The following is a 25282-nucleotide window of genomic DNA, read 5'->3' as shown; positions in this document are numbered from 1 at the left end:
TGATTAGTAAATTGACTTGGTAAACTTCCATTGATCAAAACAAACTGGCAGATTAAAATGCGATAATATCATCAAACATCCAGACCTTAAAAAATAGTAGCAGTTATAGATACCCATAGCTCTGTCGGTTAGAAGGAACTAAATTAAATAAGATAAACGTATTCACATTGCATAGAACAAATAGATAAAAAGAATGGCATGTCATTACAGCAACTTACTATCGCCTGGAAATAAGTCCAGTTCCAGAAGACCTGCCAAAAGGAAGCAATTCACAATGGATAAGCAGAGATTATTTATAGAAAGCTTTAAAATTAGAAGACTTGCCATCTTAAGATTGAAGGATACCTTTCTTGTTGCTTCCCTCCAAAGACATGCCTGACATTTGACAAACCATTCATTCCATAAGAATTCTTTATTTTGTTCGAGAAGGTTTCGTCTGGTATTTCTTGAACAATTTTAAAGCTGATGCCATTTTGTGGTTGATGGGGGCTTTTCAGATTCACTGGGAAACTATTATATGAAGCTTGAGTGTTGTTGGATTCTACAGATGACTTTTTATGACGATTGGTCTGAGAAACTGGAGTGACAGCAACTGATGGGACCAATGAAGAATACGAAACAGAGGATGCTGCAGCTGCAGCTGCGACTTTTGCCACCGCTGCAGTGGCGGATATGATTTCTTGAGCTCCTTCACGTAGATGAATAAAGTCTCCTTCAATTACAAATAGCTGAAACAGAGGGAGAAATAAAATCAGAAAAAGTTTAAGACCATATTAAGGCTTTTGTTTGGGACGGCTTTCTTACTGCTTCTTAAAGCAGCTTTCTAATATAAGAAAGTCATCCCAACCGAAACATAAATTTAAGACATCAAGGATGGAAACCTACTTCGGGATGATGGGAAACAAAATCATCAAGCTTTCCATAGTGTTTCTTATAATCATGCCAGTGAAGAGGTGCAAGCATTTTTCCAAGCCTATTTGGCAACTGAAAGCAACAATTTGTGAAGGATTTAGGTACTAACAAAAAGAAGAAAAAATATCATGCAACAACAAATCTGAAACAATTTGAAACTTGCACAATGAAACTCACAGTAGTGCTAATCCTAATTCGACCATCAGATCCGGCAGGAATTGCACGAACAATGCAAGCCAAAAGTGCCCTTTCATCTAAAAGAGCATGGTCCATTGTCTTACTGGTGGTCACCGAGCTTGATTCATGTGTGGTTGGAATCGTAGTTTCAGAAGATACCAGCTTAGCTCTATTGTATTCTGCAGCACTGTTGGAACCAACAACAATGCTTGGAGCAGCCTCTGCATCTATAATGGAAGCTAAGCACTGTTGACTTGATGTTGTAACTAGCTCTTGTGATTCATTAAAAGATGCAATGCTATAATCCTGCCCGAATAAATTTAACAAAATGCAGTGAAAAAATGTTACTGCTAATTTCAGGAACCTAGAGAGGTTTTAAGAGTTCACAATTAGAATAATTTAGAGCATCTCCAATGGAATGTTTGCCGTTCATCAGTCGCTCCAACCGAGCGGCAATTCTTACGCCATTTCATCGCGGATGAACAGTGCGACGCCACTGTTCATCTTCGCCATTTTTTTGTCTCTACCGAACTTGTCAAAGAAACGCGCGAAAGAAGAGAACGACCGTTACGGGGCAAAATGAAGTTCGATTGGAGATGAATCACAGCATTTTTTAGTTTTACGGCATTTTGGAGTGAAAAATGAGATTTTCGGTTGGAGATGCCCTTAGGATTATCAATAAAAGGGTTCACAGAATAAACAGAAACACCACATTCTAACCTGAATTTCTTCATTTGACCCATTGATCGCAGGAAAGGAACTCTGCTGTTGGTTGTTTTGAGAGTTGAGATGGTATTCCTGGAGTACCTTTCCATCAGAAGAAAGCTGACAGCTAAAATGAGAATCTGATCCAACTTGATTTGGCTCTAACTGAGATGTATTGCATTTACTCTGATTGAGCATAACCTGAAGGAAAAATGAAAATAATAATAATAATAATAATAATAACTGTCAAAGACATGCAACATATTACAGAAACTGCCATCTCCAACAAATCCATAAAACTGCATCGTGAAAGGGTGATAACCTGATGATTCAGCCATAACTGTTGGGCTGGCACTGGAGATGTTGGCAGAACATTGCCCAAATAAGATTGAGAGATGATGGAATTTGTGGATGACGGAGAATGTGGAACACCTTGAGGGTGCATAACAAAAGGGCGAAAGGCAGCCACCTGACCACCAGGCACAAAGGTGCCTATTCCAAGCGGAGGAGGAAATACAGGAACACTAGAGGCATGTTCTGTCTGGAGGAAATAATAAAAATAAAAAATTTAAACAGAGAAAGAAACAATCTTAAATGGTTTTCCTTGGAAGGTATATCAAATTATTAATTGATAAATATCAGAAAAAAATTGCCCATTTCATTGAAAGGAATAGATTTCTTCCAAAGAAAACAAAAAGAAGGTTTGAAGGTAAATATCAATTGTGGAAAGAAAAGCATAAATTTGCACAACCAGATCATCACACAGGATGATGCGTCTATTTAATCAAGGATGAAATGCTTACAGATACACTGTTAAATACTACTGAGGATGAACAGTTATAGATATCCAAGGTAAAGAGCAGAGACAGCAACAAATTCAAATAAAAAAAAAAGTATTTACTGTTACAAAAAAAAAAGAACTATTCTCGGAGCGATCTAAATCCATCAGATCTTAAAGGAATATGAACATAACGGAATAGTCATTGTAACATCAAAACATGTAGAAAGCAGATTTCTAGGCACGATCAGAAAATAAGAACTGCACTGAGGCTAATAAAGTTCTACGTGATTTCTTTTGTTCGAGGTATATAAAAAGATTTGGCCAGTAAAGTGATAACATAAAAATAACACGAATTAGAAGCCACCATGAATCCCCATAATAAACGTTTACTTATAATTAGAGAACCTCAGAGGCCACTTGAGTATATATCTTGAGCTCATAGCTAGATAATCCTCAAGTATTTCAAGAAACACCCTTTTACAAATAATTTTAAATATGTCGCAATGAAAAAATTTGAAAAAAGCCAAGCTAAAATGTATCACATAGGGTATAAAAGGTACCTTAAGAGCCTGTTTTTAAAACAGAAAACTAAAAACCGAAACAAAAAAATAAATCCAAACATGGAATAATTAAATGCCATCAACCATCAGCACTTCTGTTCACAATATGATTGAATGTTTGAATAATTAAATACATTAGTCAGCTTTATGATTGACAACTGCTCAGTGCAACAATTCATAAAGGGACAAGCAAATTAGATAACTTTAAAAATCAAAGAAAAAGTAGATCACGAAAGGACTCGCTCATAAAACAAACCAAAGACAAGTAGTTCTTCTAAGGCACCTTATAAAGTTACATTACAAGTATCCATAAGCCACAAAATACTCACAGATATGTCACGAGGTTTGCAAAATGCAATTTCATAATTAATGTACAAAATTGGTCTTTAGTTGGTACTCTTTGCGAGATAGAAAAGTTTAGTGGAAACATAATGAGATGTTGATAGACCAGTTCCTCTTGGACCGGTCATAGAAGGGCCGGTCTATACTGGACCGGCATGAGCTAGCACTAGGCGGAACAGCACGGGAGGATCCCGCCCCCTTGAAGTGGGCCCAAGGAGGATTTTTTAATAGAGGAGGGGGTGGCTAGGAAGGAAACTTCAGATAAGGAGGGCTATTTAGGGATTTGCTTTGGGTGATTGTATGCTTTAAGTAGGTTGTTTACCTAGGGTTTCAATTTGTCTTTTTTGCTGTTTTTGAAGTTTGTCTAAGTTGAGAGGCCTCTAGCAGGTGGCTAGGGCTTTGGGAGAGCTTAATCTTCCACTCCGATTGAAAATCTAATTGTATATTACATTTCTCTTCATAGTTCTTTCAATAAAATTCATTTTTAGGCATTCTTCATCCCAATCTCTAGTGCCGTTTACTGATTTTTGCTGAAATTGCATCGACTTCATATCAGATGCAAGGAACACGAGGCATTTCATTTTAAAGGTATGACAATAAATGAGAAGTTCCCTTGTCAAGAACTTTCTATATTGCTAAGAAGCAATTTACTTCAAGGTGATTTAGAGTAATTTAAAATACATAAAAAGAGGAGCTTTTATATTTTTGTGAGATGCTTAGCACAATTTTTAATTTATTGTTTGACCTTTTCTTCAGTAATTCACTATTTCTTATCATTGCAAAATTTAACAGAATATTTCAATGTCTTCTTTTTCCAAATAGGGGAAAACTTTGGTCTATTGCATCTTTACTTACATTGATTGAAGAGCTGGAAGTTGAAAATTTTCCATTTGATGGATGTGTCAAGGCACTGTTTATGATGCCATCATTAGTAGTATTCATTTGGTGTCCCTTCTTTTGCAAATGTGATGAAGAATCAGTTGAGTTTTCATGTGCCATTAGGAAGCCATCTTTGTATATTTCACTCTTCCCCCTTGCCTCTGCTAGCTCCAAATGAAGTTGTTGTATTGTTTGTATGTGGTGACGCTCCATTTCCACAAACTAACATCAAGATAAAAAAAAATTAATTGCATGTGCAAAAATCAATAAAATAAAAATGAATTACAAAAGAAGGAATCTAATGCTACACAAAGGTACGGAAATTGCTTAAAGGAATCAATTAATGTCCCTGCACTTAAAAAAAAACCAACAATTTATTTACGCTTAAAGCAACCTGTCGCTGCAAAGCAATCCAATATTGATTGAACTGCTCAGTCCGCTCCTGCAGTTCAGCTTGTAAAGACTGATTTGTTGTTGACTGCAAAGCATCCACCTGAACACGTGCAATCCATGCTTGTGCTTCCCGTAACTGCTCATCCTTGTAAAGTACTGTTTCCCGAGCAACCCTAAGCTGCAAGAGAGGTGGTTGTTAAAATCATTGTACCAAAAATTTAATATAAAGAAAAGAAAACACTCGCTATACTAAGGCTTCGTTTGGGACGGCTTTTTTACTGATTTATATAATCTATTTTTTTAGTACAAAAATCTCTTGAATGCAGGGGAAAAAAATAGTCTAAAGCTATCCCAAACAAATTCTAAATCTGTCACAGATAATTGATTACAGTTGAATTAATAAGACATGAAGCACAAACCAACAGAGAAAATGAATCAAAGTGACAAAAAAACAGGCGCATGAAATAAAAGTAATATCTTGGGCAATAATCCATTAATAAAAGAATAGGTCACAAGGCCATTCATCAATTCGCATCAGCAAAACTTTCTTTAGAACATCATAAGCAACCTTCCTGAATTTCGGCCCATTAGCAGCTGATAAAAAAGCAACCAATCGACTGGAACATGACAGCCATCTTAAGCTGTGCTCTGAAGCACTAGAGAAAGACTTGTGCCACTACAAAGATTTGAAATTCCAGAATTGAGTATTGAGATATGTTTTGTACAAGATTTTTTGTGGCTTAGGCCTCATAATTAAACCATTAAATTAATAACAACATGAAATAATCAGTAAAATACTAACATCAAAGAAACATATAAAAAAAAAATCATAACAAATCCACATAAAATCAAAACAATAAGTTTTTCCCCCTCTCAATTTAACATAAACTTGTAGTCTAAGTCATTAAGTATAATTTATGGATTCAAGTCTCCCCTATTCTTAGAATCATCATTGAAGTGAATTGCTCCTTTCCTTTATCATCCTCAATGTGTTAGCATCATCCCAATATTTGATCTCAATCATCTTCCTCTTACATTATTGGTTGCACAGCAACAATGGAGTATGACTGCGAGTGCAAGCGGCATCGGATGCGAGTAAAAAGTGGAGTTGGGGGTCAAGGAGGCACATGAGATTCCAGTTTCTGTTTGTTTTAGATTTAGATGTACATAAATAACAAATATGATTTAACTTATATATTAAATTTATATATTAAAATTTTTAAATTACATGAAGCCTAGTTTATTTGGTTTGCACCTCTTAAGAATTGCGCAGCAACACACCCCAACCCTGCCAAGGCGTATGCCTCATCAAGCCCCAGTGAGGTGCATATTTTTTGGATCTTGTTTTAAAATGGTATTGAGTAGACCCTCTCATTGCACAATTTTAAACAAAGAGCATAAATACTTCAACCAATCAAGAAAGAAGAAAAATACATTGTTAAAAAATGGGTTGTCCAACGCACAGCAATCTGGTCTAAAAATGAAAAACAAAATCAAGCATATGAAATATTAAGGACTAAGTTGGACCATGCTAAGAAGTGCAACCAATGTTAAATCAGCGGACAATCTTGACATCAAAAATAAAACCAGTTACATCCTACAATAAAATTATCTAATGTCTAGTTTAGAATATCACTAGTTTAAAATTTGGGTGCTAACATTACTAGTCAACTTCAAGCTAAAAAAATAAATAAATAAACCGCATGGAAAAGATGAATAGATCTAATGATCACATAGTTCGCCTTAAGAGCTTTAAATAGAGATGTCAATAAATGACCCAACTTGATAACCCGATTTGAAAAGTCCATATTCAGTTTGACCTACATAAGAAGCAGGGCGGATTCCAGTATAGAATTCCAACCCGTTTAATTAAATGTTCGGATTATACCACAAACCCTATAGTGACGAGTTTAATTATTTTTTCCCTTCAATTTTTTTACATGTAATTTGCTCTTCTTAATTTTGAATTTTGATCAATTAACAAAAACCCTATAGTTGACAAATTACAAATATTTTCCTTGAATCGGAACGAGTAATCATGTCATGCTCGAGTCATCTAGATATTGTCAGGTTTGAATTCACATTTTTACCTGTTTATTAAATGAGTCGGGTTTGAGTCAATTTCGGGTTGGACCTGAACCCGACCTATTAACCTGTTTTGACAAGCTGAGCTTTAAAGTGAGGGAATTAGTCCTCATATGCCGAACATCTATAATTCCACATTGTTTCATAGGGGGTAAATTCGATTCAAATTACTATTATCATCACATAAACCTAAAGCATAAAATTGTATTGTAACCTAAAATTCCTCTGCCAAATTAGGGCAATTTTAATTTAAATCCTCTTCAATGAAATCTAGCCTTGTTTCTCATTTGGAATCCCAAAAGCTAATTGGAAACTCATGTTAACAACAAAATAAAAAATGCTTGTGAGGGCAATAATCATTCTCAACTCAACTCTAAACATGAATTGCTTGTTGATCTAACAAGTTCAAGTTCAACAAATCTAGAAAATATTGACCTTGAATGAAAACCCCAATTCTACAAGCTCAAGGGCCAAATCAGTGAATTTTCTCAACTCACAAACTTAAAAGCCAACCTATCATGTTGACTCAACAAGCTCTATGAGCAATGTCAGTACACAAATTTCAAGCATAGTAGAGGATGGGATACGAATTCACAAGTAGATATAAAGAGAGAAGGATAACAACTAAATGAACTAAGATTTAAATAATGTACTTTGTAAACTAAATTAATGACCTAATTTCTTCACATTTCTAACTTATAGTCATTAGCTCCAACGTGCTAAAAGATTTCAAATAGACATATTATCCTTGCATTTAATTTCTTAAAGGATCATGATGGAAGCATTTCTGAATTTAAATTTATCATTACTTTACCACTAGGTTTAAACTCAATGTAGCTCCACTTTACTAGTTTTAACTCAATGTGCCTCTTATTCACATCAGTATAAATCTTATAATTATCATAATTCATATTCAATCTTTTGCAAATGTCCTCATATAATTCAGGCAAATCATGAAAATAATATAAGTAATGGAAATATTAAAAACTAAGAAACACCTTAAGGGATACCAATAATAACCTATAACTAATTCCTACAAAATGAAATTCCAATACAAATATAAGTAGACAGACCACATAATTATGATATTTATAGATGAACGGACAACCATTTAAAGCAAAGCAAACCTAAATTACTTAAAAACTAATTGTAATGAAGTATGCACATTTATGATTATGATGAACCAAATAAAGAGCTCTATATTTTAGAAGTCTTCTAAAGAATTCTTCCTTAATCGATTGTTGGAAATATTGATGCAACTTAACTTATAAGGTTTCTTTTATGAATTTTAAATTCAATAAATCAAGAACTAAAAACAAAATTAACCTCTCTTTAGTAATTCATCATAGTAATAATATCACCTAATAAGCATCAACAGTAGGTCTTTTTGATAGGTTAATTGATTCATCAACTAAACTAAATAGAGTTTGTACAATTTAACATTCAAGCATAAATTCAATCTCCCTTAGAGGTTTAGATTCAAATATGATTTCATACTTAATATTGCTTTCAAACCCCAATCTTAACACTTGATGAAGTATATCTTCAGTTTTATGATCATGAACTAATGTAGATACAAATTCAAATACAACATAAAAAGATTAGGATAGTAAATATAAATCATATTCTACATCTAAATAAATTCTCAAAAAAATAAAATCATGAACTATCATTTCTTCAATTAGATAAACTTTAACCACACATGATTTCTTGCAATAATGTATTTTTCATAGGATTTATATTGGATATAACTATATTTTCCTATAGAATAAGCACAAGTGTAACCTTAAAATAAAATGCTCATAACATACCTCAATATTCAAAAATCAGATAAAAAAAAATCTCATATCATGTTTTTGATGGATGGTAGTTTAATTCATTCCTAAACTCTCACATGATACTTTTAAATGAAGCAAGAACTAGTGGCAAAATAGTCTAAAGTCATAACATATTTAAGAACAAGACATGTTGATGAGGACATTGATAGACGTTTTCAACGAGTATATCAGCGCAAGAGTTGCAGATCGATAGCTACGATCCACAGGCTTTATTTTGATGCTTAGTCTTTATTTTGATGTTTTATGTATTAATTGCTATTTATAGTTGTACCCTTTCTTTTGAGTCTGCTGGAGTTGTAGTTCAAAGGGCATTTGAGTCATTGTATTTTTATTTCCGTAGGCCTATATATTGTGGCCTCCTCTATTGTATCGGATGATGAATTATGAATGAAATTTCAGATTTCTTACTTGATCTCTAAGTGAGTTCTTGAGATGAGAGACCCTATGTGGGTGAAAGCAATACCCGTCAACCTTAGGAGGATTCCAAGGTTCACGGCTCCAATCTTTTCTTTTCTATTTCCTTCTACTTCCACCTCCCCTCCTAGCCCCCTACCTGCCGGCCTCCCAAAACCCCATCCCCTTTTCCTCCTCCCAAAACCGAACCCCACCACCAACCCGGCTCACCCTTGAGCCGCCGGCCTCCCCTCACCCATCCACCACCGACCCCCTCAGCAAACCCCTCACCGCCGGCCTCCCCAAGCTCCACAAGCAACCGGCCCTCATTCCATTACATAGGGATTTTGAATTACAAATTTCAAAATCATCCTTAATTACTTTCCTAAAATACACCCCTATTAATTTGGAAAGTTGCCACATTTAGATTCAAATTCAAATTTGAATTATAAAGCTTTCCGTATTATTAACGTATATTAGGAAACCTCCTAAACACATTAAAATTTGAAATCAATTTCAAATTTAATGACAATCCTCAATTAAATCCTCCCCGGGCCCACATATTAAATAAAAACACATCAAATTCCCCCCTATATGGCCGGACCCCTCTCTATCCCCTTTCTCTTCTCCAATTCGCCACCTGGACCCCCATTAAATACCCATTAAAATTTCCTTGGCTGCCGCCCCAATCAAGCCCCCATTTTGAATTAATTTGAATCCCAAATTAATGTTTCCCTCCCTCTAAATCTGAGAATTAATTTCAGATTTTAACCTAAGCCTCCCTAATTCACCTCTCTCCTTACCACCTCAATTCTCCTCTTTCCCGTCTCAAAGCAAGTATGTATGGCCAATCCTGAGATCGACCACGGCCTTGTTTACAACGCCCAAGGAGAGATAGATATCTTCTGATCTCCTTTCTACGAACCAGATTGGGAGTACGACGAATCGGTGGAACGCTACGTCAAACGCATCGTTTACTGCCTCGCCGAGACGATCGAGCTTCAAAGACCCATAACACCTTGGCTCCTCGTCGTAAGATCCTTGCATCCTCCACCACCAGCTACCTTCCCAACAACAAAGATCATCGATTCCTTCTTCCTAGTGGTGATTTCAAGTCTAGTTTGGAATATCTTCATCCGCTAAGCCCTAGAACCGTAGAGTGAGAAAACCTTCAAGGTGAAACATCTCATTATTAAATTTCGGATTTATGTTACAAGCTATTAGTGTTTCTATTTCCTTTGTATTTGACTAAGAGTGTCTCGGTTAATCTACATGTACTTCTTTGCCTAAGCAAGTGGAAAACTACGAATCCTTAAAACTTCCTTTTGCCTTGAAGCATAACTTTATAACGGTAAACTTTTAACAACTTTCTTATTGATTTTCTCGCTAACTCCTGGCAGTATCACATCACATGTAACCCTTGCATAAAATTCAAGCACACTTGAATCTTTTTTTAACAACTCTTAAATTGATTATACAATTCACCTTGATATTCACCAAATGGTAAATATTTCATTTTAAGTTTAGGTTTCATGACAGTCCACGACATTTTATTTCACTTGAAATTGTTCGCTAAAACAATTATGCATGTCCCATTAACTTTATTTCAAAAACTTTAACATTTATCAAATCAAATAAATGATGATGTTCAAAGAAAATTTTCAAACTATTGATCCACCCTTAAAAATATTCTACGAGATTGTACATCCAATCAAATTTAAGAATATAATTTTGAAATTTTTAATTGATCAACTTAAATGGTCAACTTCTAACATGACAATGCATCAATAAGCTCTCATGCCAATTTAACATTGCTTTTATCTTAATTCCTCTTTCGAAGCTTTGTCTGCATTTGCATTTCTCTTAATTGATTTTCAAAAAAGTTATTTTGGTTAGTATCATAAATAATCATCATTTTTCACAAGTGCATTCATTATAACTTCATAAGCATATGGATAACTTATTTGGTATCTCACATTTCTATGTGAGATTCTTACTTTATTACAAAATAGCAAATGCACACAATAAACATGGTTGTACCTAATGAAGCAATGGTTTTTCCATCACTCTAATTAAGGTTCTTATTTCTATCACTCGGTCTATATTTTAATGACTTCATTCTTGGTGAATACATAGATCCATATAACATAATTGATCAAATAGTAATTTAATAAATATTAAATCTTAATAAGTATGATATTTTTTAATTGCATGGTACTGCTAAAGCACTTATTAATTTTAGCGGACCAATTTAACTTTTAAAGTTACGTTATAATCCACATCCCCAACTTTTTAAAATAGATTCAAGCTATTTAAACATAACACTAAAATATTACTTGATTTTCATTAATATTAAATAATGAATAGCAACTTTTAATTCTCTTAAAAATTGCCTATCGTGCACTCAATATTTATTTAACCGTAGGTCCCTTATTTTTAAAAATTTTCACCATTAATTGAATATTTCAACTACTTAAAAAATGGTATCACACCCATAAGAATTACATCATTTATAATAAGCATGCACCAAGGTGCCTTTGAGTATTTTATGCAAGCATCTTTATAAACTACATAGAAAATAGACACTTAACACCAAAAATTGATTTAATCCCACAATAATTGGAAATAAATGTGTTGGTAATTATTACATCATACCAATGTTTAAAATTGCGTATTCGGGTATTGAGGCGTTTTTCATTCGTGAGGCGAGGCATAAGCCTCAAGGCGTTTTGAGGCGTAAGCCTCAAAATCAAAAGATTGCGTAAACATAAAATGATAATTTTTTAATATACTAATGAATGAATAATATAAAACATAAAAAAGCATAAGATATGAAGTGAAATCAAAATATCCCAATAATAAGACAACATGAAATATAGTTCAACTCAAAATTCTATCTTTCCCAAATCTCATTATTATTTTCATTAAAATATAATTTCAATTTCGCAAAAATAAATAGCAATGACATATCACATAAGAACTCATAAGTCATCAGCACTGTCATCACTAAGGGGTTTTTCATTTGAATCATCATTATGATAGAACTGCTCTCTCCCCTTCTCTCTCTCCTATAGAGTTCCAATGTCGGGCATTTACTTCAAAGATTTATGTTAGTTTTTAATATATATATGCGTGAGGCATAAGCCTCATGCCAGTGAGGCGAGGCGGGCCTCAACCAAGTTGAGGCGCAAGCCTCATAAAAAAAACTCGAGGCGTAAGCATCGAGGCGTTTTTTACTGGAATTGCGTAAAAGGCGAGCCTCATATTGCGCAATTTTAGATATCATAAATATAATGCTGATCATCATATGTGTCTCATGACCAATTCGATAAAATACAAGAAGAACAACAGCTAGCTAATGTGACATTGCACGAATCAATTTCAAAAACACATCGACTGCGACAAAAACCACTCGAACACCTTCTTTTTGCAAAACATATTGCATTGACGCTGCCAAAGTGTCAAAATCATGAAAAAAAATCTTCGGCTCAATTCAAGTGAATACGAGAAAATTGGTAAACGGTGGACACCACATCTTCAGAAATTGAATCATATGGTGTTCAAGATACTAGAAAAACCCAAAACTGACATCTCGTGTTATTAAATATCTGCACGATAAAAAATGACGGACTAAGGATGCAACGTCGCACATAAGGATCATGTCGACACATCGAAAACTTTGAAATTATCTAAAAATGACACATATTACATGGTTTGCCGCACAAAGGCAAAACACAATCTACACATGCACGTGCAAGAATTCATGTGTCACTTGATATCTTTAAGGACTTGAGAGAGCTCTGATACCACTTGAAAGTTCGTTAGGGTTGTTAAGCCCTTATGAACTAGCCTGAGGCTAACCGAGAGGGAGGTGAATTGATAGTTTTAAAATTTTTTAAACAAAAAGCAAAATCTTTTTGAAACCTTCAAAACAAACACGATTAACCTTTGATGCAGAGGCGATTAACAAAACAAACCAAAGACTTTAATCATCCAAAAGAAATTAAAGTGCAGAAATTAAAATGAGGAACAGTAATAAGAAAGAACACATCAGATTTTATAGTGGTTCAGTCAACTCGACCTACGTCCGCTCCACGGAGCCTCTCTTCCAGGTATTGCATTAAAACCATAGTGACTCTCCTTTTTTGCTCCCACAGCACGGCGGAGAAGCCTTTACAAAATCCTTTTCACCGACCTGGGTGAGGCAGAGAACCCAGAATCCTTTTGCTTCCTCCTGAAGCAGACAAAGAACCTTGATCTAGTGCTGATGAAGACCTCCCTAAAGCCACCAAGGAACCAGGGACGACGATTGAAGAAGATGACTCGAATCCTTGCTTGGAGCAACCTTTGTGAACACCTCACAAACTCCCTTTATAAGATCATCTCTCTCTCTCCCAAGCTCTCCCTATCCTTCTCTAAGGTTTCTCAGATCAGGATAACAGCAAAAGATCATCTCATTAATAAATAAAAGATCTTATAAAGAAGGCCTTAAAAATTGCCCCAATTTGCAACTTGTCGTCAAAGATCATACAGGAAGATCGACAGATCGTCCTATACAATCAATGAATTTCATCTATTTCACCCAAGACGATCTAAGTGTGTTGTATGATTAGAACACATTGTTTATTTTGATAGTCCAGGACGATGTGGACACCATCCTATACGATTAGTTCAAAATCATACATATCATCTAGCACATAGTTCGGGACGTCAGGATATACATGTTGGACGATGAAGAAATATAACTTATCGTCCAGGACGATGTTTGTATCATCATGTACGATAAGTTCAAAATCAGTGATTATCGTCCAGCAGATAGTTCGGGTCGTCCATGTGATACAACTGAACGACAAAGAATTTTAAATGATCGTCCAGCATATAGTTCTGGATGTCTAGGTGATTCAGGAAAAAACTAAGGTTTTTCTTACTGATCATCCAGGACGGTCCTGCGATCGTCCAGGACGATATGATCAATCAATCTAACCTTAATTACTTTTCTTAATCACCTGACTAATTTAGGCATGATTGTAATGAATCGTCTAGGACGATATGTGATCATCATATACGATTAGTTCAAAATTATAAAAATAAAATCTTACTTAAATGAGTTTGGCGGCAGAGAATTTTTTATTTGAGCATATCATCCATAACGATGTGAATATCGTCCATGACGATTTGCTTAATCCGATTGATTTCATGCAGATGCCTTGATTAGGGTTTCTATTTTTAACTGATCGTCCAGAACGATTTTGGATGGTCCTGTATGATATGATCAAAAATAGAAAACTCTTAAACTTATAGAATTTATTCCCCTGAGTGTGTATGTACAAGGTTACTTAGTATCAGGATTCACCTTATTACATTTAACTCAAGAGAAAGTAAAAACCACTAGGATTAAAATTACAGACTGACTTAGTCCTAATCTACCCAATCTTGAGCTGGCTTGAATTGCAATTGATCTTGTGGACCTAAAAAATTAGTAAACATGGTAACCAAAACAGATGTGCAGTAGTAACAATAGTAAAGAAACAGAAATGTCAGGAATGTTTGTTATCATCAAAATTATAATTATTGAATCCAAATTTGCAACAATCATAACCATATCCTTCATCAACTTCCCCTCTTCTTCTTTCCACATCGGTGGTAGAAATATATTCTTCTCCCAACAAAATCAGCACCCCTCTTTTCGTATCCCATGCTCATCTCCTCCCTAGAAAATGGTTCTAGAAGTGGCATGTCGTCCTCTCCCTCAAGGATCTCCACTTCCATATTTTCCCTCCCCCTAAACGGCTTCAGATTCCCTCCTCTCCCATTGTCGTCGGTGGTATCTCTTGCTTTTGATGCCGTCTCTTGCTTTTGATGTCGTCGGATTAATATTCACTTCTAGTAATTTCTTCAACATCTCCTCCATCAAGGCGAACTTCTCTTCTATCTTTTCATTATTGGATGAAATCTGATTTTGAAAATCATAAAATTTTTCCTCCAAATCTGATTTTATTTCGCCTTCCAAGACTTCAACCTTCTTCCCGACCACCTTTCTTCTCAAGATTTACGAGAATATCTGCTTCTGAATGAGCTTTCTTCGATGAAATTTCAGGATTTTAGCCGCCGATGGTCCCAAGACAACGCTCTGATACCAATTTAATAGGAAATACTTGAGTTCACAAGTAACCCTAAGAGAAATACTTGAGTTCGCAAGTAACCCTGAGGGAAATACTTGAGTTCGCAAGAAAACTTAGCAATAATCGATAAAAATAGCGATAAATATATTGATTTCAGAGAGAAACAACAAAAACGATGCAGGAATTTTAGGATATTGGAGAGAAACACAAGAAAAACTTCTTATATCCAATCCACGAACAAGAAAAGCAATACAAGATACAAGTTTCTTCAATTCGAGAGGAAGAAACAACTCTCCAATTATCTAGCAAATCCTAGAGCCCAAAAACACAAACCCTAGATCTCAAATCAGATTTCAAATTCAAGATGAAGCCCTAATCCTCTCCAAAAGAGCTAATTAAAAACAAAGGACAATTACAACTTTCCCAAATAGCCCCCCTAATTCAAAATTTTCCTCCCAAGCAATTTTAATTAGCATGTGGGCCCCCTAGCATCATCAGCACCCTCCCTTTCTCCCTTCCCAGCTTCCGCCCAACACTTAGGCAGCCTGGTGTAGGTTAAAACCGGTCCACTAAGGACCAGTTCAACCGGCCCAGGAAGGGCCAGTCTAACACCTTCCTCCTTAGCTCACCAAATCAATTCAATGTACACTATCAAAAATGTCTAAAGCATAGAAATCACTTCACAAAATAAATAAATAAAGAATTATGTGAAGGATGATGTGGAATTAGGTTGCATTTAATATAAGTAAATAGTTGCTGATGGTAAAGAGGAAAGACTACAAAGCTATAGATGCAACCAAAAAGGATGCAATTCATAAGAAGATATGAGAACTACAAAAATATCATCCTTAAAACAAAAATGTATTTAAAAAGAATCCCACATATGATCTTTGTTCATTAAGGTCCAAGTAGGCAATGTCAAGGTTTCGAAATGGGCAAAAGTTCTTGAATATACACTCATGAAACAAATATCATCTGCAAACTCTCAAAAGACTGATGCGCATAACACATCGGGTTGGAAATCTAGCTTTAATTTGAAAATCTTTTAACAAATACTAAAGATTTAGCGTCAGTAATACAAGAAAGAAATTTAATAAATGGAATATAGCATTCTCAAAAAAAGAATCTCAGAAGGATGTATTGACTGGTAGATGCAACAAATTAATTTTAGACATGGGTTTTACAAGAATGAATAGTCAGTCACCTTTAAAGTAATGTAAAATCCTTAACCAACAGGAAAAATAGAAACAGAAGAATAATAGTTGAAACCTGCTCTTCCAATGCAAGAAACTGGCTCTCCTTCTCACGTACATGTTCTTGGAGATCATGAATTTGCTTTACAAGCTGGGCTCTTTCAACTTCGGAGTTATCAAGTTCTCTCCTTCAATACAAATATGTAATGCATTTCAATTCCAGCCAGCAGGTTTATCATATCTTCAATGTAATTGAATTTCTTATAACTGTTTGGCAGAATGGAAATATATATATATATATATATTTGATAACCATAGAGAGATTGTTTTCAGTGAAATCACTAATCCTTGATGTTGAAGATTCCACAAATATCATACCAAGTAAAAAATACAACAAGAAAAAGCTGGAAAAGTTAGAACAAGTAATAGCTTTTACAAGTATGAAAAAGTAACTCATTAGTTAAAAGTATAATTTTTTTCAATGAATGTCAGATTGAAAGTGGAATGCGTCATTAAAAGCTAATATGTATGATATGAATGATTGTCATTTCCTGCATCAAAGGAAATGACCGTAGATCCCAAATAATTGGGATAAGGCCTATGTTGCACTGATACACCTATTTATGAAGGCGTGCCGTATCCGATACACCGATACGCCTCCGATACTCCACCGATACGTGTCGGATACGCCAAAGCCGTATCAATTAAAATACTATTTAATTTCAAATGTACACGTCCGTTGAAAAACAAAAAAAAAAATCCGAAAAAAAGACGTGTCGTATTTACTTCCGCGGTTGCGAGCAAGATTCTCTCTTTTCCGAGATGGATTTGAGTCTCTTGATGATATAAAAATATTAAAAATTACTAATCTTTCACTTGATGAGCCTTTTTTTTTAAGTGTTCACTTGATGAGCCTGAATTAGAAGCTATGATATTTATTGAAGATGATATAAAAGTTCAAGACAAACCAATGAAGAAGATAATTATATCATTCCTTCTATTGAATAGTTGAAACTTCATGTGCTAGATAATTTATGTTTATGCTTTTGTTGTTGTACAAGACATTTAATGCTTATATTTTGATGTTATAAGCTACAAGGCTACAAATGATATTGTTGTCTTTTTTTTTTCTTTTTTGTCATTTCAATTATTATGCTTTGATTGGTTACTTAATTTTTATGTATGATTTATAAATTATAATGTCGTGTCCGCGCCGTACCTGTATCCTATATTTTTAAGAATTGACGTGTCCCGTATCCGTATCGTGTCGTATCCGTGTCGTCGTATCCGTATCGGTGCTACATAGGATAAGGCTAATGATGATGATGAAATATGCAAAAAAATAATAAGCACCCCTTGCCCATTAGGTGCTTTGCATGCAGTAAATCAATATGATAGCAAAGATAATACAATTGCCTTATTGAAGAAAAGGAAAGATGTAGAAAGCACAACATAGATGAGAATGATAATCATGTCAGTTGAAGGATACCTAAAATATACAATAACAATTGTAACATTACCTGTGATATCAATAGTAAGATTAACTAAGGATTGATCTTCCTGAATAAATTAAAAAAGGACTTCATAACAGTGAGAAAAAGATGGTATGTTATACAAAAGATCTCATAAGAAATCAACATAACAATGATAACTGCACAAACATAGAAAATATAAAATATTAAAGGACTGCAAAGTAATGAGACCAATTCAAAATGTTTCCATTCTAAAGTTTGTATCGTATGGTTCAAATGCCACAAATAGCCAAAGTTCAAAATACTTGAGTCTAAATTTCTAACAATAAATCATTTGGTTCGATTAAAAACAGTAAGAAAAAGTTAATATAAAATATACCTGAAGGTAGCTAGCTCTTTATTTTGTTCCCTAAGGAGGTCCTCTTTAGCCCAAACCTACACAACACAAGAAGCGCTACTTGTTTGTCTCAAAGCAAGGTCAAATGCTGATAAACAATGAAATGAAACAGGAGGGAAAAACAGACCGCTTCATTGTCTATCTTAACTGAACGTAATTCTCTGTCCTTCTCTTCCAATGTCGCCTTTAATTCAGATATTTCTTGCTCTTTTTGTTTTATTAGGTCCTGCAAAATGGTTGCAAATATCAGGAATCATCATAAAAAATAAGTTCTATTGGAAAATCAATTCTTACATTATGATAGGGCCAAATTGTTGCCATTGAAAACATAAGAAAAAAGACTTAGGTTACAAAATTTACAGAATAAGCACAATATAAGCTCAGAATTATAAAACTCTCTTCACAGATGGCTTCATCATCATTATTTTAGCCTGATCCAAACTATGTGTAGCTTGCTTTAAAAATCCTCCTTCACCAAAACTATCCAGGGGAAATAAAAAATAAGATTCTTTGTCGATGGCTTACACAATAAAATATAGACTCTTAAGGAAAAGAAACAACGAACATTGGTCTTTTGCGACATCACTATTCTCACATATTTTCAATGCCTTCCAAAGATATAATTTGGAAAACCTATGGCGATAAAAAGGTTTGGACAACAAGCACTATTAATTTATTAAGAAATAGCGAACAGTTAGTGCCCCCAAAAAATTTTACAGTTTTAACCCGCCACTAACTCGGACAGCATAACTCCTGGCTCACTATTCTGTAAATCAAAGCCTTGCAGCAACCAACAAGATTAATGTTCACGGGTGACAACCAATACTCACTGAAAGTGAAAAAAAAAATATGGGAAAGCGATTTTGAGAGAAAAAGTCAAAGTAAGCCACCTTATATTGTAGAAAACAAGAGCTTCAACTTGAAAAACACAAGACAAAAAAGAAAAAATAATAATAATAAAGAGCAAATACTTCTCCCTAAATTAATACAAGAGTACTGAACCCTCACATGATAGTGTATAGAAATCATGTAGCATATGGGTGTTGTTCTTGTACATGCAGAGTTTAACCACGCTCAGACTATCAATGGAATAGCTAGCAAAACTATCGCGCCTACATTATACCTTCACTTGATAGTGTATGGAAATTTTATTGTGATTGGGTGCATTGTGCATGAAGCAACAAAGTCATGATTTGAAATTATGTAATTGGTTATTGAAGTATTTACATCCGTCGGTGGGCATAAGCCTGACAATCGAAAAATTGTGTAAAGTCAACAAGAAATTAGAAGCAATATATCACCATCATAACCTCTTAATATATTAAAAAAATGGCATGTTAACATTCTAACAAAACAAGAAGTAACACTTTGCATATAACATCAAGTAACAAATTGCAAAGTACAAAGTAACAAAATGAGCAAAGTAGAAGTGTAATGCAAACATCAAGTAATCAAATAACATAAGATATCAAATGAATTCAAAATAAAATGTCAAATCAAAGACTTCAAATAAATTATGCACAATAAGTTTCTCCCTCTCTCCTATCCAACACGACAACAGCAAATGATCCAATTAAAAATAAAACAAGCAATCAAAAGTTTTCAATATTCTCAACACTCAAGGGGTCTTCACATTTGAGTCGTCATCATAATGAACAACTTTCTCCCCGCCTCATCTTCAGTGGAGTCTAAATTGTCTAAATCTTCCTCCTCTTCTTCAATCTCAATCAACTTTCTCTTCCCTAATCATGAGTAATCATGATGTGAAACATACATGCAAGGATGATTAACTTAGGGAGTTTGCACGCTTAATTTTAGAAACCACAATAATTATATCTTTGTATTGATTTTGAACGACAAATGAAAACACAAAGAGCAGTAAGACAAGTTTAGGCTAAATCACATGCATGTGAGTTAAGACCGTAAAACATTCAATTAATCGAACATTCCATACATGGAAAGTTTCAACAAGAAATCCCTACACTAATAATGAGATTAGTACGATGAAGGATCCCTCACACAACTCTATAATTTACTAGGCTTTAGCGGAAGAGCATTAACATGATCTTCATGAATGTAATAAAACCACAATAAAGGATGCAACTATGAAAATAGAGAGTCGGGTGTCGAGTTTACCCAAAGACAAGAGAGATACGCACTCTGGCAAGGTTGTTTGAATGCTGGGGAAGAGGTGGACAGCAGTCGGAGTCTTCCGGATGAAAGATACGGTGCTGTGAAGCCTTCAGAAATCAACGGACAGCAGTCCAGTTTCCTTGGACAGTAGTTTTGACCATGGAAACTCCTCAGGACAGCAAGGGTTTGGGCCTAAACAGTTGGACAGCATGTTATAAAAGAGCAGCCCGCAGTTTGGAGGTTTTAGGCGGCAGGAATCCAGATTTCCCTTGGCTGGAATTCTGGGACAGCAGGGGAAAACTGAACCTTTTGATAAATGGGTGTTCCGTAGAGGAAGGGAAGAGATAGGGGGAAGGGGGCGGCGGGTCCAAGGCAAGAGGGAGGGATTTAGGGAAAGTTTAATCATGAGTTAATGACTAGATTGGGGAGAGAAAAAGAGGAGGGGGGGAGTAGGCCGGCCATATGGGGATGGGTTTGAGATGTCTAGGTTCAATGTATGTGGGCTCGGGATGATTTAATTAATGATTTTCATTAAATCTGACATTGATTTCATATTTAATAAAATTGGGAGGTTTCCTAATTTGGATTTATTAATAGGGAAAGCTTTTGAATTCGAATATAGATTTGAATTCCAATGATGTAACTTTCCAAATTAATAGGGTGGGAAATTAGGAAAGTAAGTAAAGCGGATTTGAATTTTAACTTCAAAATTCAAAAGAAATAATGGGTGATTGACAAATTTAAAAATCTGAGAATAGATTCAGATTTGGGGCCATAAGTGGTTTCCTAAATTAAATGTATTAATAAGGGAATGTTTTGAAATTCAAATAAATTTGAATTCAAATTAAAATTTTTTCCAAATTAATTCCGGATAATTTAGGGAAGCAATGGAGAAGCAAATTGCATGGAACTCCCCATTCAACCCTAGGGTGGTCGGCGGCTAAGAAGAAGGGGGAAAACTTGCCATGGGTTTAGCAAAGGGAGGAGGAGACGCTGGCGAAGTTGGTGGGGCTTGGGTAGGAGGTGGTGGGGGTTTAAGAGAGGGAGGTCGACGGTTTTGGTGAGGAGGGGAGGAGGTGGCCGGCGGTGGGCCTTGCAAGGAGCATGGCCGGTTGTTGAGAGCGTGGGGAGGAAAACTAATAGATCAAAAGGAATGCTAACCGCGAGTCTCGGATTCCACCGACGGCTAATGGGTATTGCTTGACCCTCTCCTAGAGTTGCTCCTCTCAAGAAATCACAAAGAGATCATTAAGAAAACTGAAATTTATTTCATAATCATCATCATCCAAACTACAAGAGATAGCCTATAAATAGACCTCATGAAAAGAAAAAAAATAATGACTAAAATGCCCTTCGAGCTACAACACCACATGATCACCCCTAGGGGTAAAATGGAAAAAATGACCTCATTCATTGCATTGAAAATGAAGCCCATAGATGGATTTTTCTCTATATCCACCATCCTCAAAACTTGAACCAATAGATTTGTTGTTGTTCTTGCATATGCGACACTCAACTAGAATCTTTCATTTAAAACAATCTTTTTAACTTCTTTCCCCTCAGCTTTGTTAGCCCAAGCACAATTAAACCATTAAGTAGAAAGTAAACATAGCCTTCAACGGTTGTCTAACTTCTAACATATTTTGCAATGTCAAAGCTAAAATTCAATAATGATTGTCGATGAATTTTTTGATCTTCTCTGCTTCTGTCAGGATATTCTTATGCTGAGGCAAGCGCCAAGCTTTCTAGAATAAGATCTATACAGTGTGTGGCACAGGATGTTCAGTATAGATGTTTTTCCTTCTCCATCAACCTAGTCCCAATAAGCACTAGCATTATTTATCACAACTTATACCACCAAATGCACTCCAATCTCATCTATCACTCACAAATATTCCAAAAATGTACTATGCATCATACACATGTTCAGATGCTTCTATAGATTTTAAGTAAATAATTTCATGGGAATTATTTATCAAAATATTAATCAAGCTTCTATTCTTAACATCAGACCAGCTATCATGTGGTCTATCATACATGATTATTACTCCAGCCTAACTCCAACTCCATCTAACTTCCTCAACAACGTTCTCTATATTACTTAACTCCTTCAACACTCAAGACCTCAAGTCATACATGGATGGGAGTTTCAAATCTCAACTATAAGCACCTATAGAATTAACCATATTGAAATAAGAAGGGGAGATAGCCATATTGAATGGAATGGCATTCTCATGTAAAATGAGGCAAGGCATACCTCACCAAATTTGAGGCATACTTCACTTGAATTTTAGAAGTGACCCCTCAAGGTGTTTTGGGTCCAACCAGCACTAAGGTGTACCTCATATTGCGTAATTTTAAATAGTGAACCAAGCTCATCCTATCAATGGAATAGTAGCAGCCATCTAAGTATGAAATTCCTAAATACTACTATATCAATATTTGCTTGAATAAATCACCAACATATAATGAATATGCAATCAACATACAAAATTTAAAAATTTTAAAATGATAAAGATGCACTCATAATACAAGGCATTTGATGATTACATCCACATTATGGTATAATAGAAGCATAGAAGTTCCTGACATGCCCTACTCACTTCGAGGGAGTTTGTATTGTTATTTTTTCCATCTATTTTTAGAATTTTCATGTGATTATGACTTGTGAGTTATAAGATTAATATCTAAGAGAATCATTTAGTTGAAAGTGGAACTCTTGCTCATATACCCTACATACAAACACATGTCATGCGGGAAATAATACATAATATATATACACACACAGCGCTATTGGCTTAGCCAATATTCATTGCCTATAGGATGTGGCAGTAAATAATTGTAATATAAACCATGGATCTTATCATATACTATACCTTGTTAGGCCCTGCCATCACTCCTAATTTTATTGATACGTGCAATCAAATCATATGATGCATTATATACATTAATTTGCTTACATCCTCATAAGAAAATCCTAAAGAGGTACCAACTCTTTCGATGTAATAGAAGAAAAGGGGCATCCACATCAAAACAAAAAACCAAGAGACAGCATCAAAGGGCTAATGAGGTAAATTCTTTTTTCCCAATTCTCAAAATTATTTAATATATCATAACACACTAATAAATTGATTATAATGCTAGCTTTGTTCAAAATTCCTTCAAGCCACATAACTCTCATTTAAATCTTAAGAGAATCACAAAACTACTTTTCACTAATTCCATGGGCTGCATATTTCTCACTTACCTATGAAAGAAAAATCCATTCGTTTATTTCCCTTAAAGGGTGACTAATCACCGTTACATTGTCAAAACGTAGTGCCGAACATACTTGATCCACAATACTTACAATACACTATCACTTTGGTAGCCCAAACGCCTTTCTGAACAAGGAACCATAAGCAAAATCAACTTGTTGCATCCATCCATTGTCCTTTCCTTTATATTAGATACAATTGTATTCTTAAAGAATGCGTCTTCTGAAAGTTATTTAGACAAATGTAAATCATTCAACTGAATGGTATATATCACTTTATTAGTGTGTGTGTGTGTGAGAGAGAGGAAAAAGAGGATTTTTTTCAGCAAACTTGCCAAGACATATCTGAAAATACGTTATAAATTAAAAGCACTTCAAATCCCTCAGCTGACGAAAAAGCTTCAGGTGTTCAGAATCTCCTTTAAGATCAAATTACCTGAACTAAATTAACATGCTGGCTTATCAGAATGCAAATCATCAATCTCCCAGACATAACTACAGTACAAATAAACAAACTAACAAAAAACCATACTTAGATAGAATCCAAGCCAATAAGAACCAATTGCATAACAAGCACAATGTCTGCCAGAGAGACTAATAAGTTCCTAAAGAGCTTCCACTTTCAAGTTTAGGGAATAATGCAATACCACAGAAAAAGAAGAAATGCAAGGCAATAATGCTGCGTAACTATAAATGCATCAGAACCTTTAGCTGTGCAGTTGCATCAACATGCTCCCGTATCTGTGACTGGTACCTTCTCTGCATCTCCATTGTCTCAGTCCTGGCAATTGCCTGAGCCCTTAGCTCCGTTTCCAAATGTTCCAGTTCCTCCCTCTGCCTAGAAACCTCCTGAAGACGACCTTGCAATGTCTTGTCCGTCAGCCCCCCACCATCGATTGTGATCGAGCAGAAATCCACGTCAAGTGGTCCGGTGACTTCCTGTACCTTCCCGCAATCAACGTTTATCCCGAAAAGCCATCATTCGCACTCAGTAGAATGCAAGTACAAAAACAAATATAGAACTTCTTTTTACTACCCGGTGCATACCTCATATATCGTTCTTTCGTCGGACTGCCCAAACTTAACGTGCTCCATCTCCTGCAAGAAAACCATACATTAACAAAGAAATTCAGACATGATAATGGCTGAAAATGAAGCAGTAAGTCCTCCTTACTTCGCCTCCATTGTTATGAAACGAGTGCTCGGATACGGTGCGCCATTCCTTCCTGGGTGGATGCTGGGCCGAAGGCACGGGAAGGGACCCGCCGTTGCTGACGGTAGCTTCCATTCGGATCGACAAAGCCCTCCACCTCCCAGACCGAGCTTCGCAACGGTGCCTAAATGGTTAAGGGTTTTTCGGATACCCAGGTAGAAACAACTCTTACTCGCGGCTAAATCCGAAGATAAGAAGAAGAATCTACAAATTTGGAAAGAAAACGGCGGCCTAAGAAACCCTTATCAGAATGGAAAACAAAAACGGGATAGGAGATTAGGGTTTTAGGTACCATTCACAAGAGAATGCGAGGAATCCATCCCCTTCGGTTGCGGGTGAGGAATTTTGTGGAATGAGCTTGTGGGACCTGGAGAGAGCGGCAAGACAGAACAAACACCAACTTTCATAAACGGTGCAACCTACCTTGAACA

General features: G+C 35.4%; 1 protein-coding gene across 2 annotated transcripts; it reads right to left on the bottom strand.

The window, feature by feature from the left end:
• On the bottom strand, positions 1 to 25282 carry LOC110106109. Of its 2 annotated transcripts, none has more exons than XM_020835871.2 (15): positions 25144 to 25282; positions 24813 to 25055; positions 24686 to 24736; positions 24344 to 24583; positions 18377 to 18475; positions 18232 to 18287; positions 16457 to 16568; positions 4751 to 4927; positions 4333 to 4578; positions 2117 to 2335; positions 1810 to 1995; positions 1090 to 1395; positions 886 to 984; positions 346 to 728; positions 1 to 251 (listed from the first exon to the last, which is right to left on the bottom strand). In XM_020835871.2, the coding sequence occupies exons 2-15, from the start codon at positions 24924 to 24926 to the stop codon at positions 218 to 220; spliced, it is 2322 nt and encodes a 773-aa protein (XP_020691530.1). In that variant the 5' UTR covers positions 24927 to 25055; positions 25144 to 25282; the 3' UTR covers positions 1 to 217. The 2 variants fall into 2 exon arrangements, with proteins under 2 accessions (XP_020691530.1, XP_020691531.1); XM_020835872.2 differs by having other exon boundaries at positions 24344 to 24577.

The sequence above is a fragment of the Dendrobium catenatum genome, unplaced genomic scaffold (genome assembly GCF_001605985.2).
Source record: "Dendrobium catenatum unplaced genomic scaffold, ASM160598v2 fragScaff_scaffold_853, whole genome shotgun sequence".
Taxonomy (NCBI): domain Eukaryota; kingdom Viridiplantae; phylum Streptophyta; class Magnoliopsida; order Asparagales; family Orchidaceae; genus Dendrobium; species Dendrobium catenatum.
The sequence above is the reverse complement of the archived record's forward strand: the minus strand, read 5'-3'. Positions and strand labels throughout refer to the sequence as shown.

What these genes read in the sequence shown, in the direction of transcription:
- LOC110106109 (XM_020835871.2), bottom strand. Translation starts at nt 24,926, where the DNA reads ATGGAAGCTACCGTCAGCAACGGCGGGTCCCTTCCCGTGCCTTCGGCC. An exon ending in GGTCAAATGAAGAAATTCAG is followed by an intron (nt 1,396 to 1,809) that starts GTTAGAATGTGG and finishes TTATTCGGGCAG; the next exon opens with GATTATAGCATTGCATCTTT. An exon ending in GGAGGGAAGCAACAAGAAAG is followed by an intron (nt 252 to 345) that starts GTATCCTTCAAT and finishes TCCTTTTGGCAG; the next exon opens with GTCTTCTGGAACTGGACTTA.